Genomic DNA, 23,113 nt, shown 5'->3' with positions numbered 1-23,113 from the left:
CTGATGAGAAGTCTCTAATGATGCACAAATGATTATAAGTAGCAGATGAATGTTTCTCACCCTGCATAAATATTTGGTTTGGGTTTTTTACTGTTCTCTCTCCTTTTTCTGTCACCCAGAAGACAGGGACAAAGTCTACACAAATAGAGTCACTTCTCGTTCCATTGCCAAATTTTCACACCTAAGACTCTGATCCTGCCAGCATTCTGTTCCTACTACTTCTACAAATTTTATTGTGGAAAATAATTTATTGTCATTTCACCTGAGACTAAATACTATGGGAATGGTCATGAAACAAATGCAGCAGCCTCACTGGAGTGGGTGCCAGAATAGTCAAGCACTGTAAGCTAAATCCACACTTTGCAATGTCTTATGAGAACATACCCAGATTCTGAACCTGGAGACATTTGGATCTCATTCGCAGTTTTGCAAATTAATTAATTCCACCCTACTCCTATTAACACCTGGCTCTCACCCCCAAACAACAGTCATTACTGCAATGCAAAAAGGCATTACCTGTAGGATAGGTCATGAGCCTTGGTTTAGCCCTCTTGGCTCTCTGAGAGTCTCATGTAAAAAGAAGCTAAACTGTATTATCATGGGACGTGAATCCCAGTCTTTCATAGAGGCTATCAGCAATGTCACATGCACAAGGTACCACACCTCTGATAACTGCAAGGGCAGTCACAAAAAGCAAGGGCAAAAATAAATCATCTCCCCTGTAGTCATCGCTGTCTCCGCAATAGCCGAGAGCTTCACACTAGGCTGGCCAAAATTCTCAGCAGTAGCTGAGAGCTTCACACTAGAGTGGTTTAAAGCAAAGCGGGCGATGAAGCTTAAAGTGACTATTCATTTCTCTGTGTGAAAATGGAGATAGGTAGCATCGAAATTTAAATAAGTTCTGATTTGTAGAAGTCAATATTCAGGCATATAATCCCTGTAAGAGGCCTAGACCTTCTTTTCATGAGTACTTTGCCTCTATAAAACTTCTTGGCTAGTCATAACATTAACAAGCCCTTTGCAATAAGGATTTGATCTAATATCCATGTAAGTTAGTAATACTCACATCGAATTCCACGGGTGCCCAATGAGGGCCTAATAGAACACCATTCACCTGATTTTCTAAAACACTTGAAAAACATCAATGCACTAATTAATTAAGGCACAGGGAATTCTTAAAAGATACTTGTACAAACTGGTGCATGAAGATGCCACTGCTGGATTCTGTTTTTAACAGTTCCTGCTTCTACCACAGACAACGTCTCAGTATCAGTCCTACATATCCCAGTAGCGCATACCAAACTGTGAGTGCTCTGATGTAGACTGGTTCTCCTGGAGCTGTCTGAAGCCTCAAGAGAACCACAGCTATGCATTTGACACCACACTCACCTAATGTTAACTGAGTAACATACACGATGACTTCAACACCAGGCTTCAATTCAAACTGGACCAGGTTCTGGTTGAGAGCATTAAAAAGGATTTCTACCACCTGATGAAATAATAAGAGATACAGTAGTTACAATATAGAAGACAGCAAGCTCTGGAGAACATTCAGGAATGCATGTAGCCTACGAATGGTGATTAACTTCTCTTACCGGCTTCATGAAGAGAAGGGAAGCAAGAGAATGAGGAAGCTGAGAGAAACATGTACATGTGCTTTAGATGGAACCGAGTGTTATTGCAATGCACCTCTCCCTACAGGACTTTTGAGACTCACAGAGTATGTAATTATACCTCTCCTGGAAGCCAACCAAGAAAGTTAGTAATTTTTTATTATAATTATTTTTTGGGACGTGTAGGGGAGGACAAAAAAGAACTAAGGATCTTTTCACCCCCCACAATGTCCTGTGAGCTTGATCTAATGCACTTGGAAATCACTGACACATTGGCCTTTCATTGGTGGATGATGGAACTGAGTTAGCCTAGTAACACTTCCTTTACTCAGATTGATTCAGTCCAATCCTAGTGATGTAGCTCCTATTTAAATAGGCTGTTGGGGATGAGACAATCCAGTTTTCAAGACAAATGGCAAACTTGCCATATTTCTCCTTCATTTAGAAGAGGGGCCTTTGGCTGGGGTTTAGTCATGGCTCAGCAACCCAGCCATGATGTGTTATTAGGTTGCTTCAGAGCACATACTTGGCACGTCACACTGGAGCCTGCGTTTGTTAATGCCTAGTCTCTCTAGACTAGTTCTGATGGTCAGGGCACAGCTACTGAGTAGTTCTGATGGCCGACTCTCCAGGCAGAAGCCAACAACAGGTGCCAAAGTACAACTGAGCAGACTGTCAAATAAAATTAGGGCATTAGAGCTTCAGGCCCCATGGTCAGCTAGTCAGAAACCTAATCTGAGATTTCTGCATAATACCGATACATGAAATATTGACACAACAGATTGTTCACAGGGAATTCTGATACCACTAGATCTTACTGAACAGGATGGAAATGGCTCCAAGAAAATCCCTCCAAAAAGCCTTCCAAACCATCACAATGCATCTCTTCTGCACATTCACCACCATAAATTTAAGATGCCAGCTTTGCTACGTTCCTACTCTGACAGGACTGACTTTGCTCAATGGGTGACAAGTTTCCACAGAATTCAGCAAGCCTCTGAATTATTTAATGTTTGATCACAGAAGTGTTACTCCTCCAAGAGTTACTTGGAGATGGATTCACACATAGCTTGCATGCAGTAAAAATGCTGCATACGAGAACATTAGCTAGAGCGAAGCAGCCTTTCCAGCAGTACTTTCGTCGTTTGCCTTTATAGAGCTGATTTAATCACTTGGTAATTCTAGCATGAAAGCTTCAGCAGACTAGTGCTGTTGTTCCTAGCTCTTCCCTTGCCGGCACATCACTGTTGCTATTCATCACTGTAATTACCTATTTATCTAAATGGATGGATAGTGTAACTTCCAAATATAGTTTGCACACACCATTCGCTGCTGCAGAAAAAAGAGGTCCAGTTCCAGTGATACATGAGCTAAAGAGCCTGACTTATTTTTAGTAAACCTCAGTATATTATTTTGCTGCTTTGGCCTCTGTCTATTAGCATTCCTCCAGGGAGTAGAGGGAGTACACATTCAAGGTTCCTTTGGCCGTAACTACTGCAATAAGGACACACCATTGATCTAGGAAGAACCACTGCTGGTAGATTGTGACATATCTCAGTGAGATGTTAGAAAAGTCCATTTTTCCTCTGAAAATAATTTTCTTTAATGCCATAAACTATACTGCCACAGTCCCAGATGCATCCAATTCCATCACACTGATTGTAAGTCATTTCCAATGCTGCACAAGTTAAGGGCCCCATCTGCAAATGGTATGATAGGAATGAATGTTCCATGAATCCTTTCCTTACTTGCTCCAGATCAGCCTCACTGCTTTTCCTCCTCTCTGTTGTGTTTTTATGAGGCAGTATGAAGAGTTCAGCAGAAGTAGGCAGCCCAGGAAACACAGCTACCAAGATCTGTTCATCAGGGATACCAGTCACCTAAAAGAAAACAAAAAGGAAGCCTCTAGCTGTTATTCTGTTACTGATGTTCCCATTGACTACAGGAAACTGTGCTCCCATCAAATTGTTGTTTGGAAGTTCCACCGCAAGTGTTGTGGTCCTAATGAGCTCTTCTGCCCCTTTGGTGGGTCAGAAATATAGATTCTGCTAATGATTCACTCTACTTCATTTCTAAAGTAAAAGTAGGCTTGACAACACCCCTGGACCCAAAGATCTCAATCCAAAGTCCAAACCTGCTGTGTCTCCAGATCGGTGTTTTCCATATAGTCCTTCTCACTACAAAAGAATGACCCAAAGTCAGATCCAGAGAGTGTGGCTCAGAGTGACCACTGGCAAGTATACAACCAACAGGGACATATGAAGAAAATGGCCTGCAATCACCTTCTAATATCAGATTATGGGGATGCACGTTTGCCATATATTAATAACTTAACATTTCCAGTGGGAGACTTTTTACTTCTGGGGCTAACTGGGAGGGCTGTTCTAGGATCTGCTCAGTTTGCTGAACCAAGAGCCAGTACAACTGTCTTCAACATGATCTGCCCACTGAGGCTACTGCCCTCTCTCCCCAAATCCAGCCTGTGCATCCTCAGTAAGGCAGGAACCTCTCCTCCCTCAGAAGCTCTCGGCTGCATGAGGCTAACCCCATTAGCTCCCTAGTCCGACCCCACTTCAAGCTCCTTGGCCTCATTCCTGAACTGAAATGTATCAGTGGGGCTGCCCATTCCTGGTGATCCATCCTACAAGCATAGACAACAGGCTGCAACCAAAGAGTCACAAAAGGGCATACAAGCAAGCACTTCTACATGATTTCAGCTGTTTGTAACCGTTCATAGTTACAATTTCCTTTTTCTACAAGCTTGACTCTGAACACAGTAGAGGGGAACAACAGTTTCAACAAATGAACTTGGTGTTCTCTCGGGATGAGAAAACAATCAAGGAAACTCTTACAAACTGTGAATTTTGAGTGGGCTGCAGATGAGAAAAGCTAAGCAAGAACGTACTTTCCTGGTAAAAATAATCAGCCTCCATTTCTAAGAACAGCTGTAGCTGAAGCAAAAAAAAAGCAAGATACATTTTTGGCAGAATGTAAAATACACAAAAGCTTGCCTAATTCTATCTCCTGATTTCACATAAAACTAAAGTCCCTGGCTATTTGATATGAATAAAATATTCTGTCTCCCTTCCTGCAAGAATATAAGTGCTACTTTACATATTCTAATTAATCCCAAAGAAAGATTCAGTATCTTCCACCCACGGAAGTCTCTCTTTGTCCTGTATTTTAAAGGTAAGTTTATTTTCCCTCTGAATCCCCATTTTTTGCCCCAGCTGAAAAGGGAGAAGGGCTTTACAACGTTCACCAGTTGCTACATTTAGCTGCGTGTGGAACTCCTGACTGAGTATCAGGAAGAGGTAAAAATATCTTCCTCACTCATCCAACATACTACAAAATCTGTCTTCTGGGAGGAAGTGGATCAGCTGTTTAACAACACATAGCAATGCTACCCAAAGGTTTGGAGTAGAAAACAGTAGATCCTGTAATATCAATTTGGCAAAATAAGAATGATACTATTACAATCCAGAATTTGTGAAGTCCTCAGGGATATTAAAAGCTAAAAAGCACCACAGAAACATTAATAAAAGTAATTATAATATTTCCACAAAATTCCCAATATAGTTTGCCTCTGTAAAAATATCTGGCATATTAAGAAGCTTTTTATCCATTTCAAATGATAGCTTCATTACTGCTGTTTTTTCCGGTTCTTTTAAGCTAGCATGTTGAAAAAGTGCATGTTTTAACAGCCTATTCAATGTCGGTACAGACGAGGAAACAGATGCTCACCTGTGCTAGAGCTCTTTTGATGACTTTGCCAATGTCTTGTCTCCATTCAGGGATGTCAGGGTTATAGTAGTCCAAGTTGGGAGAAAATGACAGGAGCTGAGACTGGAAATACTCTGGAATAGAAAAATAGTATTCATGAGAAGATTAGATGGGCAGTGTTCAGAGTACAGCCAAGGGTGCAGAAGACAACAGAAAGACCATAATTAAATTATTTTAAAACAAGATAAAGAAGAAAAAGGGCTGGCTAGCACTAAGCAGGACAGAAAGCTTGCAAGGAAAGAATTCTTGTAATGGTTCTTACAAAGCACATTTTGCCCTAGTGCCAACTTGTGGCTTTTCTCAGAGGAAATGGAAGCAAGAATGAGAGAGGTGAGAGGATGCCTTCCCTTCATGATGCCTCTGGGCTTTGTAATTCTGTCACTCAACTTCATCAGATTCTGCTCACAAGGAAGTTGACCAGTAAATAAAGTGGCATCTGGCTGAAATTTGGAGGGTCTGTGCAGTTGCATGCACTGTGCTCTGCAGAACAAACACTCACTGTAAGGAATGTTTTCAAAAGCAGGTATTATCTATTTGTCTCCTGGAGGGAAGCAATGAGTGGTTAATACCCCAACAAATCAGAACCCAGTGGTGCTAATGACTGGCTAATCAAGCAATGTCTATTCATGAAACACTTTGAAATTACTTACTAATTGACTGATTTCAGGGAGGAAGAAAAACTTCCTAGACTTTTCAAATACTGAACAATTGAAATTTTTCTCCAATTCCAACTCTTCCCCCTGGTGTCACCACAGACCCAGACAGGAATCCTTATGACAACTGTGCACAATGGATTTGGGCCAGTGGGAGGGACAGATCCAGGATGGGAATCACATTCAGGTAAGTTGTCAGAGAAGAAGACTCTCCTTTCTGTTTTTGAAGATGTGCTGTGCCTTACCTTGAAGCACCTGATCTCCAGACACTTCAACCAAGTACCATTAATCATTTGTAAGAGGTACCAGTTTTAGATCAAGATAAACCAGCAAGAGTATAAATGAGGAAATCCACAGAATAGCATGGATGTGCCAGCACAGCACTTATGTTGCATCTTTTGCAAGATCTGTTCTTTCTTTTCAGATGGTGCAGTATATTTTTAAATAAAACAAGCATCAAAGAGAGCGGGGAAACTCTCCCAAGTTGGGAAGGCTAAACCCAGAGCCTGATATATAAAGCCTTTGACTTTTGAACCTTCAGTACCACGTCCAATTAATTTTTTGAGTAAATTCTGGTCTGTTAATTACAATTTGAGAAAATCCTGAATAAATCTCCTCCACTGCTACCACCAAAAAGCCATGCCTTCTTGCCTAAAGCCACAGTAACTTCCCACAGGACACAGATTAGGACACACATTCAGCAGAGCGCATGTTTACCAGAAGTGTCACTCATTAATGTCCTCAGACTTGAACTGATCACCACACTGGGGGTCTTGGAAGGGCTTCCTTAGACTAGGTCAGTTTGCAGTATGGCGCTGCATAGGACTATTTGGACATTCCAACTGGACAAAGCACAAAGCTTTGGATCTTTTAAATAGAACAGCAAAATTTCTCACAAGGTGTTTAAAAACAGAGTGAGGATAGCTCTGCGGGACCTACCAGAACCAATTATCAAGATCACTTGTGGGAACACCCCTCAAATATGTTTGATTCAGTTTTATTCCAGAAACTTGTGGAAAGTTGCAAGTTTCCCAGAAGCAAACACTGCAGTTTGCAATGCTCAAAATGATCAAGTAGAGGGTTACTTACATTTGTTAATAGTGAGTTTGGGTATTACTAAACTATATTAGCAGATTATTAAAACCCATTGCATTTCACAGTCAGGCAATCAATAAATATCTGATTAGGGGCTTGTTACATCTGAGCATACAGCTTTCCAGCCACCAGCAGGACATTTATTTATATTTAATTACTGAAACAATACACACATAGTTCAATCACTCATTGCAACCTGAGTTATTTGAAGCCCAGGTCTCTCAATAAAACTTGCTATCCAAAGAAAAGCTTGCCCTCAAATGCTGGATGCCAATAAATGGATAAGGAGAATGAAGACTAGCCCAGGGTGGAAACTATTCTCTGGAGAAAGAGAGTCCTGGCCAAAACTGCTGAGACCCCCTCCACTCAGCCTTTATCAAGCCCCAAACAGGGTAAGCTCTGTGGTCTGCTAAAGGGTGCTTTCTGGAGCCCATGATGTGCAGATATGGCAAGAACATACGAAACATTACCACAGGGAAGTCCAGTGGACACACTCAGACCTCCAGCTTTGACATGGAAGATGGGCAGAGATACCAACAAGAGAATAACTTCTGTCCCCTGTTTTCCAGACTCCTATCGTTTATACAGTCACTGTCTAAAGAGAAACACCAGCTGTATTCACCAGGCCACCTTAATGATGCACAGTGACTACTTCTTTCCACAGCTAGGAAGCAGAGGGAAGGCAGTCTGACTAGAGCTCTTAAGTGTCTTTTTTCTTTTGGGAATTCCCAGCCAGAATGTACAGACAGACCAACAGGAGGAGGAGACACCAGCCACTTTACAGTGCAGAGCTTACAAGTTTGGCTAGCCGCCCCATCCAATTCACTTCTGTGTTTTTGATCATGACATGTCTGAGCTACTTTGTTTAAAGTTTGTCTAGAGGTTTCTCCAGGCACGAGGGAGTTCACAGAGTTCATTATGGTTCATCAGCAACTGCCTGTTCTTCACCTCTAGATACCCCCTGAGATCTGACGGTAAAAGGCTGAGGTACCATGCACTGCGACCTCCTTGGTGTCTTGGATGAGGGTGTTGCCCGCAGCAACTTGCACAGTGACAGTGTTCATCCCCTCCACAGCGAAGATGTATGAGATGCTGCTCTCCAAGGTGATGAGAGGCTGGAAGAGGTAAACACAAATGGCGGTATCAAAATCAGGGTTAGATCAGCTCAGGATCACAATATGCACCTTCCTAATCCACCAGGCCATTATATCATTCCTCCCTGACACAGGAACGGTGCTCCAAGCTTGCATATCCTGCTAAGGACTAAACGTGGCCCAAACACCACCCAGTGAGAACAGTTCCATGGGCAAAGCTTTCTCTTGCTTCAGTAAATGCTTCCTGAAATATTCTTCCGCGGAACTGCGACTCATTATGCTACAAACACCTTAGCAGAGCTCAGTCAGCAATTGCAGAATGAGTGCTGCAGAAGCAGTGTTGTACACACACGCACATGATGCACACTCAGCACGGTTGCTGTATCACCTGTACAATACACAGGGTCCAGCTCAAACCAGCACTGAACATAAACCAAAGATGCAGATGCTTCTTCAAACAATCCAGATTGCTCAGATTCAGGGCCGGCCCTTGCTCTTATGAGAACAAATCCACCCATCTATCTAACTTTATCTCAGAGCAACTCTGCCCAGGACAGAGGGCACCCAGCATTGCCTTTTCCATGTTTTAAGCCTGTAAGCTAGCTCCAACCATAAGCTGATAACCCATGCTAAGAAGGCTGAAAGCATGGTACAATACCTGCTGACAATGCTTTCTGAATGTGGCTGAACTGTTTCCAGAGTAAAGTTGACCTGAATTTAGCCAGCTCAGAGCCCTGGCAGAGAAGGCTGACTTTTTCTGCACCTTCTCAAACAAAAATGTCCTTGATAGCACTACAGCTCTCCTCTGTGCACAGGAAACTCTCACATTGATACACATCTAGATGAGAAAAGTGCACAGTGTTTGGGAAAAGAGATTTGTATATTGAAAATCAAAGGTCTAGCCCTCGCAGGGCCATTGATCTGACAGCTGGTCTATAGACAAGTCTCTTGGTTTAGATTAAACCATTAAAATGGAAATAGCGATACTAGCCCCCATTGCAAAAGCACACAGAGGTCTAAGAGAACAAATAAAACCATTGTACCATTGTCCCTTCACTACACTATCAGTCTGTTTCCAGAGAAAAACCTCTACCCATTCACCTTCCAGCTCTCTCACGCTTCATCCCGTCAGACTGCCAACCTGCCTGCATTTCATGAGAAAGGCCATATAATGCCATTTTCATAGCCAAATCCAAATTTCCACTGGCATAAGCAAGACTGGCAAGCGCAGTTCCCTCCCTTCAGAATGCCACCTTCCTTTGACCCCCTCATCCGTGAGCTAAAAAAGCAGAGGGGGAAAAAAAATAAACCTGTTTGATCACATGTGACTCACAGACCAAGTCAGCAAGGCTTGTGCTAGCCCTGGAGGCCTCGCTAACACACACCTTAGATACACACACACATCCTAGACAGGCAGAACTATATCAAACTGCAGTAACATTAGCAACCTTCCTGGAGGTTACACATTGTGGTTCTGTGCAAAGGTAGATAAAGAGCAACCAATCTAGCCTTTAAAATTACAATTTTTCCTTTTTTGTATATGTGTATGCTGTACATTCCATTATCATGGATGATTTCACCTCCATCATGGAGTTTTAACATTCACCCGACTCTTTAATTTTAATTCAAGCACCAAGACCTGGAAACTAATTCTAAATTAAATCAAGTAATTTAAGGTTCATTTGCTCAAACCTATTAGACAGCTGGACACATTTATTAAAATGGACCTGTGTTAATCCAAGCAAATTGGCCTTTAGGTATGCTGCAAAAATTAGTACAGCAGAAATTCAGTACAAGGGTTCCAGCAGGGTGGGGAGGGCAACAGAAGAGCCTCAGCCAGATCATTTGAGTCTAAGACAACATTCGTCTGTGCAGCGGCACAGAGAGTACCTGAGTGAGACTGCACAGTGACACAAGACACATCTGGCTCTGCCTGGGATGCCTACAGGCTGAGCAGGAAAAGATGCCGCAATCCCTCAGCATGAAACTAGAATATATCACCTAACAATACCAGTCACTATGCACAATATTACACTCCTCATCCTTCAGTTCACACACAAATCAGGGTCCCCATCTTCCACCTGTTCTTACTGCACCACAGTTTGCCCATGAGTGGGCACAGAGAAGGATCTGACATGTATGTTGACCATCCCAGAAGGAATTCTGATGTGATGCATCTGTTGTCCTGAAAAAAAAAAAAGGTGGCTGCTGCTGTTATAGATATATCCTTTGCCATATTTCCGTCAGAGTTGAAGCACATTTCATGAGGTAGCTGGACATAATGCTTTGCAAAGAATGAAAGGTTCTCTGGGCCTTTGATTTGGCCACAGGGAAGTGGCACCATCTTTACTAATCCACACCTCAACATATTTCAGCAAGAAGTACAACCACCCCAAGGTATCATAAGGATCAGCTACTTCATGTGCAGCTGTGTCCAAAGCAACCAACCTATATGCATCCATCCCTGTTTGTACTCTGTTGCCTATGGGTCTGAAATTTAAGCTAGAAGATAAAACAGACCATATTTACAACCCAGATGCAAGCACAATGAGAGCTGCATGGAAATCTTCAGCAAACACCACTGCTTTGCTCTACCTTTTCTAGATTACTTTCTATTTCAAAAAAAAATGTTTTTTTAAGGCCCTGTTCACAACCAACTTCTATATTAAGGACAAAAACAATGTCAGGAAAACTCTGACACCTGGGTACACTGGAGGGCTTAAGCAGCTGATCAAGTTACCAGTACCTAAATTGTCTCAGATATACTTCAATGGCTGTCCATGTGTGAGCACTGAGCCAAAAATAGCTGAACTGTAACGTAATTTTGCATCCCTCTCTTTCAGTGTGGTACAAACTACATGGAATTAGCTGGTACTTGTCAGAGACTGGATGTGTGTAATGTGGGTGGTTGCCATAGCTCAGCTAGGTCACAGTAGCTTGCCAAGTTACAGTCAGTGTTTTTTGTTCCTGAGCTTTTCCGGTGCCTCAATTATGTTTCCACAAAAATAAGTGAGTTCTTACAGTAAGCTTCCTAACTTGATGTAAAATCCCAGTAGACATAGCATTTACTGTTGTTTTTTTTCTCCTGCTACTGTTGGTAGCTAAGGTAAGAGGTTAAAACGCAAGCAGCTTTGTCAAAGACAAAATAAAACCCTCATGTGCCTGCTATTTTTTATCTCAAGTTCCATATTTCATGTAAAATCCCCACTGTTTTCTACTGTGATCTCACCTCAGTGCACACTTTCAATAACATAGACAATGATGTGGCTTAAAACTGCTTTTGTAAATAACAACAGACACTACATTCCAAAATCATCAGCTGTACATTTCCTAGATGTACTAATGGAGGACAGTGCCTGTGAGTCAGCTGTCTCACTCCTAAAGCCTACGGTAAAAACTGTAGCTAATAAGCAATCCTGCTCTCTCCATTTGAAAGCATGACCGCAACCTGTAGTTTCACTTACTTTAATTATTGATAAAAAAGCTCTTTATAATAATTTTTTGACAATAATTTGAAAATTCACTACAAAGTCTCGTCCCCCTCTCTAATATAGCCAAGACCGTTACCAATAGTCACAGACAGACACGAACAATTCATTGAGAGTCTGGCCTGAAATTCTAGATACAACTGGTTATTTGAACACCAACAGATTTAAAGTATTGTGCTGGAATCCAGCATTATACACTACATACTGGTACATAATGGAGCCCCCATGGTTATTTGAACACCATCAGTTCTTAAACACTATGTTGAAAACCAGCATTGTCCCATATATAGTGATATATAATTCAGTTAAGTTGCAAGTGAACACTAGTAATAACAGTGGTCTCCAAAGCTCAGTAGGGCTGGTAACAACTAGATGTAAAAAAGTAATGACTCCTAAGAACAACACGAGGCAGGAGGAAATAAACTCACAAAGGTTGAAGTTCAGGTAATAACAACCCTTTTTAGATAAGGAAAAAACTAAAACACAAAACAAGCAAAGGCAAGAAGTTTTTATTAGGGCTGAGGGAGTTCCCTGTCTGGTGCAACAAGCTTAGGAAGTAAAAATGAAGCAAAGGGCAGCTGTACCTTGGTGCTGTTGCCAAACCACCAGAAGTAGGTAAGTGTGCCTGCCTGGCTAGGCCAAACTACTGCAGTGATGTTGACGTCCTTATTTCTGATGGCGACAAAGGGGACACTCAGGTGGACGTGTTCCAGTGGGCCTGTGGGAAGAGAGAGTTCATTATTAGAGGCTTTGAGTTAAATCCTCTCTGCGCAGTTATGAAGAGCAAGGATCTTTCTTTTAAATAAATCAAATGTCTTATGTCAGCAGTGAGACTCTATCATAGCAATACAAGAGAATTTCATCAGTCAGTAAGCAACAGAAAAATATATCAGATTAATAAACATAAAAACGCACCTTTTTTTTCTCACTCTTTATTCTAGGGGAGCCAGAAATCCACATTTTCAACAGTGCTAATTTCAGACAGGGTCACCACTGTGTTTAGAATTTCTTTTACGCAGTTTGAGGGACAACAATGAACTGGCTTTGCATTGGACAGGGCAAGCTGCTATTGAAAGCTTGGGGGACAGGACAAAAGAGAGAAGGAAGGTGTTTTCTTGAAAATGTATCCACTGAGCTACTAAGATTTGTAGGAAAATCATGTTAGCCAAGACCACTTGAATCTGATTATATATGAGGCATTTATGGCAGTTTTTTAGAAGATCTCCAAAAGAAAGATTCATTATTTTGGAAATCCATGGTATATTTTGACTTTGGCCTGACTTTGAAAAGTCTTTGGGGAGTCAGTTACCACTAGCAAAAAGTCAGGAACTACTTGAAAGATGTGTGCATTTGGATATCAAAGCATTGAACTGTCAGAAAACCTTGTTTCTGAAAGACTTACAAAATAACAAGATATCAATGCAAAATGTTGTCTAATAAATTCAAATGTCCAGAATGAGTCCAGAGCATGAAGTCCAGAATTAAGAAGCCAGTTCCTCTCCAGAAGAAACAGCATGTTTAAAAAATAATGAGGTTTTGTTTGCTAGTTTGTTTAAAGCTTTTACTATCTCTACTGTTTTCCTTCTTGTTTAGTTTTTTGGTTTTACTGGTACTGGATTTCAGCTGATAACTGCTGCACATCAGACAGTGTTACTGAGTCTTTCTGGATGGTACTTTTTAAAGCACAGAAAACTGACAGACTATCACTGTGAGAAGGAAAGGATGATATAAGAAAGAAGTGAGATTTTTTTTTTTATAAGAATTAATTCTAGGAAGCAGGAAATTCGCTGATTTTAACTGAGACGATCTTCTTGTATTACCCCTCAGCTCTTCAAGCATGAAATGGGGACATTAATCACTTCTCCACCTACTTGGATAACAAAGCTTCTGAAGAGCAAGAGCTGTTCTTTTACCACCAGAATATACAGCTCCAAGCACAATGGGACACTATTCTTGCTTTTGGCTCCTTAAAACTTGTTCTTTTTTTTTTTTCCCCCCCTTTCCTAAAGGGTCTCTACAGCAACTCACTCTGGAACTCTGCCCATAGCAAGTACTCTGGGTTCCCAAGAATAGCAGGTTCCCCCAAATCAAATATTTTATGACAGTGCACATAAGATGAAAACCCCTAACATCTTAATTTCCTTTAAATGAAGAGATGAGCAGCCTGACAGCAGATTCCAGGAAGGTGAAAAGTTGACTGACACTTATAAAGGTGCAGGGTAGAAAACTACTGTCGCTTGAGGCCAAAGAGCTTCTTTCTCCCTTTTCTTCAGCACAGGATTCCAGCACCAGATTGTATAATAAGGGTGATTTATACAGCAGGCATTTCTGTCTGCACACTTGAGCTTCAAGGTCAAACCTGTTATATTGACTAGTACCTCCAAATATATTAAAAATCTAGTACTGAGGTATCATCTTATTTCAGTGTTAGCATGAATGTAAATGCTTGCAAAATATTTCCTTAGAGGTAACACTAGTAAGTTGGCCAGCTAAGGGTGCTATAAAAGTCACAGGAGTGATCTGAGAGACTGAGAAGAGCATAGAGTACCACAACCAGGCCAAGCAACTGCCCCTCGTTGCATTCTGCTCTAAAATCCTCACCATGAAAAAGCAGTTCCTAAGAGAAAAATCAGATAATCCATACAAAGCTGGTTGTTATTACCAGGTAACCATCACTTTTGTCGGCTAATGGCCCAAGGTGGAAGAAAAAACAGTTAATACTCTAATAACAGGTTGTTAAATGGAGCCATGATTGACTTTGAGGGAATTATGAGCATAATAAAAGCTTCAAGGAACATTTATTCCTTCATACAGGGAGCCTGAAATTAAAAAGAAGAAAAAAGTTCTTGAGTTTTGGAAATTTCTGACTTGCTTCCTTCCAGCAGAAAAGCTCAAGTAAAAGACAGACAAGCTAGAAGACATTCTGAGAGGCTAAGGGGAAAGACGGACATGGCTGTGAACATCATTAGGGGCAAAACCAATGATGTACACCTGAACACAGATGGAGTGCTCTGCCCAGGAGATCTAGTAGTCTGAGAGCAGGACAAAAAAATTGGGTTCTTCCTGGTCCCATCATGTATTCCACACCCTCTGCTCTCTCCTGTGGCTTTGAGAAAGGCAGCTGGAGGCTCTATATTTGAGTCTGCTCATGTGCCAAGTGGACAGAAATTGCATTGATCTACCAAACAGGAGGGAAATGTCAGGGATGCACGTCAAACACATGAAATACGAAAAGTAGCACCTTAGCCCTCAGTACATTCATATCCCAGGGCGTATGCTCAGCATAATGCTTTTATTTAATAAGCACTGTAAATTCACAAATTCTGAATAACTGACTCAAAATTTAGTAGATTAATCTAAACCTCTTGGTATTAGAAGTGTATTGAAAACTCTTCAATGGAGTTTACTTAACAAGATGGAAGAGTGTCTAAAAGTCCAAGCCTTTGGAGGAGAGTGAGCTGCCTATGTAGATGGGTTTGTATTCTTAGGCCCTGCTGAAGTTGCAGGGATTTTCAGTGAGGTCAGGTTTTCATACAAGGAATCTAGCAGCAGGATGTACTTACAGACCACATGCAGGAAGAGGACAGCAGTGTCAGAGCCCAGGCTGTTCTCTGCATATGCTGTCACCTGAAAGATTCCAGCACTCTTATACACATGCCGAATGCCATCCTCAACAGGGCTGAAATTAGCATAGGATACTGCAATGCCATCTCCAAAATCAAGCTGAATGTTTGTCCTTTGGAGATCACCCTGCAACAGAGAAGTTTGGATTAGGAAACTGGGCTGATGAGAGTGATTTATATTACCCTCCATCCCACTTCTCAGTTCCATTTCATGAGCATGGACACAACTCACAACTTTACCAAAAAAAGCCTAGCTTTGTTCTGTCAGTCCCCGAGGTGGCCAGCCTCAAATCAACACTAGGTAGTTATATACAAGCAATGTTTAGAATAGCTGAATATTTACACCTGCAAAGAGATGTTATTCCTCCGTCTTGGTTTGAGAGATTTGGGAGGGCAGAGTGCCAAACACACATATATCAAGGGGACCATATTTGAATCTTTTAATTCATGGTTGGGGATTATGTGTCACTGAAGTGGCCAGGACTTTGCAGAGCCTTTCATTGAATGGATGGTGTCCAACAATTACCTCCATCAGAGGCAGTGAGATGGAAGGCACTACAGTGATGGTAGGCTAGATGCTAACTGGATGGCAATTCCCATGTGCACATGGGAGCATTGGGAAAACACTGGAGACAGGACAATTGTTGAAGTGGCTCTCCAGTACATTCCAAAGAAACAGAACCTAGACAGCTAGATGCTGTAAGTCTAGTCTAAACTAGTTTTCCAGGCTTTCTGGGTAGTCCGAGAGAGAAAGAAAGACAGCAAGAGACCAACACATCCCATCCTAAGACAAATGAGACAGGTGACATGAAATAATCTTATGCAAATATCCATCCCTGTACCCTGATGATAGAGAGTCTAGATGACTAGTTTCAGCTACACATGTAACTTCAGGATGGCCGAATTTGTACAGGTTGAGTCCCACACTGAGGATGGACAGTTTTTGTCTAATTTAATCGGTCAACACAGAGATACGGCCTGGATTCACAGGAGAATGAAACAGATGACGATAAAATCCCTTCTGGGATTACTGTCAATAAAAGCTATTAAACAAAGGAGGGAACAACAGAAGAGAGATTCCAGCATTGCAGGTACTGTCCAGAGGCAGCAGCTGCACCGTTTTAATTTAAATCACGCTTTAAAACACTGTAGTTGAACTGTAAAAGTGTCTATTATTTCTGTTTCTTGAAGCCTTTATACTTGTCCCTAGCTGAATAAAAATAACACAAAACAAGGCTAATTTAAACAGAGCTAAAGCCCACTGCAGTGATTGCACTAAACTGAAATAAAACTGTGCCTCTGATTAAATCTCTGTAGCTTTCTGCACATATAGAATTTGTATACAAAAGTAATTTCCTTTCATGAAAGGTCTCCACTGTATTGACTATGGATGAAGATAACACTGCCTTTTGGAGATGCTCCTAGCCTAAAACTGAAACCAATACCCAGATACATTGAGGATAAGGGTGAGATTCCAAAGAGGAAAAAAAAAAATTAAAACCCCTGCTCCTAAATTTAACTGTTTGTTTTACATAGGAAATTCTGAAATATTTCATGGCCATTTCATAAACCCCATCACAGCTGTAAACACACAGGGTCAGGATCAAAGCCAATGTGCAGTTCCAGTACACACTGATCTAAGGGAGGGAAGCAACCATGTAACTCACAGCCAGTTCTGTTGTACCTCCAATCCCTCCACAGCCAGCTCAGATCCGCAGGTTCTGAGCTCACTGTGGCTTCACTGGGCTCACTGAAAAAGACCACTGAACTCACAGATTTCACTAAAGCCTCTGGGTCAGGTATTGCACAAAACAAACCATGACTTCCTAGAAAAATTGTGCAGGTCAGTCAAAGGGAAAAGATTGCTTGGGACAAGCACATCTGTGACAGACCCTAAAAGTTTTCGAGCTGGCAGCACCACCTTTCCTCTGAGCAATAACTTTCAAGTTTACCTGCGTGTGGCAAAACACATGGCTTGCAGTATAAATTCTGATTGTGACCCTCAGGTCTGTGATTTCATCATATGGTCTGAACACATTCATACATAGAGCAGATACATTTTGGATCATGACTCCTTACCATCCCAGAACAGTCAGGATAAAGACAGAATATTGGCTGGGTCCTGGAAAAATTGGTCCTTAAATCAGGATTAAATATCTCACAGGTTGTTCTAACCCAAATGACCAGCAACTCAGACAAAAGGTGCACAACAAAGGCTCCTGAAGAGATAGAAACATCTACAAAAGGGAAGGAGTCCCAGCTCTTGCCCTCCACCAACTCCAAACTCACGGGAGCTGCTGTCATTCTGGCAGTTGCCATCATACTGTGTTAGTGGCAACTGAAGTACTGACACGGGCAGGATCCTGTGTTCTGCTACTGGTCCCAGTCCTGAAGGTGCACCTGATCTTGTCCCTTTGGCTGGAAGCCTGTGAGCACAGACAAGAAGCCAGACTCCACTGAAGCAGGTCCCCTGTGTAGATAATCAGGAACACGGCATGCCCCACAGACTTCGTCTTCCTCATAGGCTATGTCTGCATTAACAGATCAGTGTGTAGTAAGGGTATTTTTCAGATGTGAATTTGCCTTGAGTATATACTTGGAGTCTTCAGATCCACACTCATATAAACAGGGTTATTATATGTAGTTTTTGAAATATGGATATCTGGTTATATATGTTAGATCTCTCTCCTTCCTCGCTTCATCATTCCCATTCCACAGGAGCCAGAGGAGTTCTGTCTATTGACTTGATCAGCGCACCCTTTTCACCTCTGTCCTACTAGGACATTAAAAATAAAGTATAAACCAAAAAGAAAACATAGAGGACTAGAGTGGTCCTCTAAACCTATCTATAATATTGAGTAGCCAATAACATCCTTTTGACAGAGAGTTTTTTAAGGCACTCTGAAAAATTCTCTAGCAGGGGCAAAATTACACTCTTGGGGTATTCAGTTATTTGACAGAAAGGCTCTCAAAGCTTGTTAAACCTTTCAAAACCGCTTCTCAAGGGAATGTACTAAGACTACAAGTTCATTTCATATGGACGATACTGAACAGAGGATAAAAATTTGATCTGGGCTGGATTCATCACTGGTGACCTCAGGCTGAAATCTCTTGCACCCATCATGGCAGTTCCTCTCACATGCCTTAAAATTCTCTTTTCTATTTTCTCCTTGCTTCTCCAATATGATTGTATCTGAAATTAGAAGGTTCGAAGTGGATAAGCAGGAACACATTTTTCCTGACTAAACAGTAGCAGTTCATCTTTCCACCCAATTACGGGAGTTGGGTCTTCAATGCAAAGCCTGCCCATCACACTAATCATGTTTTCTTTCTCCTTTCCATACCTCTGTATCCTGTATATAAAATACTAAAACAAGTGTGTTAGCCCCACACATGATGTCAGATATTCTGAAGTTTATGAACAAAAATTAAAATAGAAAGGAAGCAGAGGCATTTCAAATGGCAAAATGTCATTGCTCTCCATGTGCACTCAAAAGGCACGTTTTACTGCTTTAAAGCCCCCTAAACTACAAAAAGGGAACAAGCTAGGGCCTGTCACAAAGAGTGGAGCTCTGCGCACTGAAATCAGTGAGCAGGCAAAGGGCAGCTGAATGGGTGGAGTGCAGTATTGCCGTGGAACAGCCCTTCAAAGTCATCTCCCCATCAAGACTCACCTGGGGAAGTTTTCCTGCCTGGAAACCACACTAGCCAAGTGACAAAAACTGTAGAGACAGAACAGTGATTGAAATTTTGGCCCTCTGAAGTTAAGACCCAAACTCCCACTGATTTCAGAAGGGCTCTATTCCATTCAACATATTCTTGGGGCAGGGGGGAGAATAATGTATATACATTATGTATTTTGGGTCTTCTGATGAAGCTCTCAAACTGTTTGCATACAAATATGACATAGATGTGGCTATCTCTTTCTATAAGCACAGTTTAGCAATCTTCTAACAGATGTGTGGAGCTCCAGTACTTGCTCAGGTTTGTTCTTTGAACAGTCACTGCTTGCCTTCTCAGCTCACTTACAATTACAACCCTGTTACAAAACCTTGTAATTACTGAAAGAGGGAAGCTATGAGATGGCATAAACAGAAGACAAGGGAACAGAACAGTTCAGTAACTGGAGCTGCCACATAAACAACCATTTAGGCCTGAGGGGAGTTTAAATACCCTTCAGAGAGGAGGTAGGGATGCACGGAAAAGATCAGGTGCAAAACCAGATTCATAGATCCGGTGAAAAACTCAACTCCAGACAACAGCAATCTGGGATTCTGTTATCTCTTTGTGCTCAAACTCAGATTAAATAAAAAAAAAAAAAGTTAAAAAAAGGTTCTTGTTTCCTCCTGTTACCTTGCACGTATACACAGTCCAAATCACGGTCCAGCCCCATATTTCTAAAAACACAGCAAAATCATCAAGCATTCTTTGTCTCCTGTCATGGGCACACACATATTCTGAATTAACACTGTGAACAATACTACTAAAGCTAAAGCTATAAATCCAGAAAAAATTAGTTTTCAATTAATTATGATAAAGTCTTAATTTACCATTGGACAGTACAAAGGTCAGTCACACCAATATATTGAGGGTCTGTACTAGAAGGTAGAAAGGAACTCATGGCTGATGGCTGATCATGAAATTGCTGACTAGGGTTAGTCTGAAACAGCAGGAAGGCTGAATGGAGACCACACAGATGTATGTACAGGAGAGCTTGTCAGACTGCTGTTTGGCTCAGAAAGTGAGCATAGACATAAGTGCAAAACAACCCACCAGAGGAGACGGAGAGAGGCAGGAATGAATGTGTATGCCAGCAGAGTATGCAATAATTAAGTCTTCTGCAGAAATTATTTCTTACATCTAACAAGGAACACTTTAATGACAATTCATTTTTGTCAGGTTCACACTGAAAGACTGGAACACTTTTGCTCAAAATCTCTGTGGTTTGCCTTTTTTTTAATCTCTTATTTTAAGAAACCCCACACACAACTCTCTGTGGAATAAGCTGTTCACCCACAAAGACATGTTCTCGAAAATCCTCTTCCCTTAGAAAAAAAAACTGTTTCAATGAAATGTTTTTCTAACTATCCTTATTTTTCAATAAAGGACATAGAGTGAATGCCCTCACATATTTATTCAGCTGCCTCTTCAATCTCTAAAGCTTGGTAAAGACTCCAGCCTTCAGCTACCTTGACTGCTGCCTTATTCCTCATCTGTTTATCATTCTTTGTATGCAGCAGTTCTGCTTGAGTTCCTTAATAAATTGCTACTAGATTCCTAATTTTTAGATTATGTCTGTGCTTTTCTGAACTCCCACTCACAGTGTCTGTACAAATCGTCTTACCTTGTCAAGTCTGCAGAATCTAAAATAATCAGCCAGGTAGACAAGAAATCCCCTTTGTATAAAAAGCTGAGCATGCATGAACCTCTAAGGAAGCATGTAAAGAGGCTCTGTCAGATTAGTATGGTCCCAATGAAACATTCAGTTATTGTATAAGAATTTAAAGTAATAGAAGTGTGTGTTTAAAAAAAAACAAAAAACACATGGTATCATGAGAAAATACGCCTTCATGGTAGTATGCTCAGATTTACAACAGTTTCTTGTATTTTTGAAGGTCCAAGTTTCCAACAGAGGCTACTCCTGAGACTGGGAGGGGAAGGGACAGTAGGCTTGCACTGTTTCTAATACGCTTTCTCCAGAGATCTAATGCTGCTTGTTGTCAGAGCAGGATACTTAGGAGACAGGCATCTGGTCTCTCCTGCTGTCACTGTTCTTATGTTCGTGACCACGACATGTCTGGCTCCCAGCTGTCTCCAGGTACTGTCCCAAAATGAAGTACACAGGACAGAGCAGACGACAAAATGTACTTGTAGTTGTCCAACACCAACCACATCACTCCCTGGATGCACCTCCTGAGACATGCAAAGATGTTAGAAGTGAGCTTGTGAGCTGACCCTTCTGTTTAACAAGGAAACAGATGTAATACATTGTGGGAAAGTCACTGTTGGACCTCCAATGACACCTTCCATGGGCAGTCAGAAGCCAGCAGGGGAATGCACCAGCTGCAAACACAGCAGGGCTCTCTGTGCTGCAGTCACGTATATCCCTAAACACCAAATCAAATCACAGACCAGAAGGGGCATAAGATCATTTGGAAAACCCTCCTGTCATCCTGAACACTTACCAAGTGCCTTCCTTAGCTATCCAACCCTTGGTGACACAGGATGCACCATACAAGTTTGCCAAACAGAGGGGTACCTGACTCAGAGAGACCAACAGAAGTGCCTCAATATTTTGATGCTTCGGGCACCAGCAGGCCTGCTATCACTACTGTTGACTACAGAGGGAATCGTACCAATAAATAAATAAAACAGATATGGGCTGGGGAGCTGAGAGGGGGTTTGAGGAGGTTCAGTTCCTACTGCAAAACAATAATGTCTCTCACTGCTCCCCGGGAGTCTGAAAATGTTCCCCTCTGTTCTTAACCTTTACCAGCAAAGCTTCAGCTAAAGCTTTTCATCCCAGAAAGAGAATTACTATGCACAGAGATACCATTTCTGCCTCACAAACTTCGTAAACCACAATTCACTAGAAGCAGAAAGAAGCTGATGGGGATATATATTTTTGACCAGATCTATGTTTCTTCAGTGTTGGCATCATCATCCCCGATAGACAAGATAACTGTCCAAATACTCCTTCGGCTTGACCGAATATGATTTGTATGTATGTTTCATGTATATCGCTCTTTCATTAATTCTCTTCAATCTCAGGAGCATTCATCATTTCAAGACCCCACCTGATCGCTATTTTCCTCTCAGCACCCTGACAGGTGAAGGAAAAAGAATGCCATTCGTGCCACACAGTGAAAGGTTTGCTGAGACCACTAACACACCTCTTCCATAAGGATGATGAAGGTAGCATTGCGTCCCTGCTCCATAATCAACTTTCCATCACTAGTGAGGATGTGCAGTCCCCGAGGAGCTTTTCCAGGGCATTTCTCCCTCTTGGCCTTGTACTTCTCTCGCAAGCCATCTGTGCAGTTGTTAGACACAATCCTTCGGTACCTGGGGAACAGTAACAAAAGATCGGGCTCAGGCAGTGGGCAGAAAAGTTTCTTTGTTTTGTTTTGTTTCTCCATATTAATGCGTGTGTTTTTTCAAAGGTTAACTGCCTGCATGATTCCCTCACTGAAAGGAAGAATTAAAGAAACCTAACATTTTATTGAGTAGGAGAAAGCCAAACAAATCACAGTCCAACCTTCTCCAGAGATTCTCAGCAGCATCACTGAGAACAGACACATTGTGGAGGTGAATTACTCTGCACTGCTAAAAGGCAGAGAACTCCCTCAACTCCCCATGCCTGTAGGATTGCCCCCTGCATCCCAGCTTTTTATTTATGCTTTTTATTACATTTTGCCTGCCTCTACTCTGCTAAAAGGCACTTGGAATGATCTGCAAGAGCTTTGTCCTGTTCAATTTTAAAGTGATTCAAGGAATAATTTTTTCTCTTGGCTCTTCTTGGAAGAGCTTGGCTAACTAGCAAGACACTTGGCTATTCCAGTGTTGCTGAGGGTCACTAACTCTTTCTAGTAATTTCACAGTAAAAATACAGGATTGGTTAAGAAGACACAGACCTCAACTATTTTCTTGCTCTCTGTCAGGAAGGCTACAAGGAGTCCTACTGGCCAGGGCTCCTGTAATTACATCCCATACTTACAGCAGCCTTTCAGCTGAAAGGGAGTCTCTGAAGCTAAATGACTCCAG

General features: G+C 41.6%; 1 protein-coding gene across 1 annotated transcript in view; it reads right to left on the bottom strand.

Moving 5' to 3' along the window:
• LOC104470856 (VPS10 domain-containing receptor SorCS3-like) overlaps positions 1-22,414 on the bottom strand; it is a gene marked incomplete at its 5' end in the record, with an annotated part of 28,202 nt that extends 5,788 nt beyond the window's left edge. Inside the window, 7 exons of the mRNA XM_010085933.1 lie at positions 1,390-1,489; positions 3,362-3,493; positions 5,358-5,470; positions 8,136-8,259; positions 12,311-12,444; positions 15,290-15,476; positions 22,243-22,414. Coding sequence (XP_010084235.1) covers positions 1,390-1,489; positions 3,362-3,493; positions 5,358-5,470; positions 8,136-8,259; positions 12,311-12,444; positions 15,290-15,476; positions 22,243-22,414 — 962 coding nt within the window. The remainder of the gene's footprint in view (positions 1-1,389; positions 1,490-3,361; positions 3,494-5,357; positions 5,471-8,135; positions 8,260-12,310; positions 12,445-15,289; positions 15,477-22,242) is intronic.
• Between the last annotated feature and the right edge of the window lie 699 nt (positions 22,415-23,113).

The sequence above is a fragment of the Pterocles gutturalis genome, unplaced genomic scaffold (assembly GCF_000699245.1).
Source record: "Pterocles gutturalis isolate BGI_N339 unplaced genomic scaffold, ASM69924v1 scaffold29695, whole genome shotgun sequence".
NCBI lineage: Eukaryota > Metazoa > Chordata > Aves > Pterocliformes > Pteroclidae > Pterocles > Pterocles gutturalis.
The sequence above is the reverse complement of the archived record's forward strand: the minus strand, read 5'-3'. Positions and strand labels throughout refer to the sequence as shown.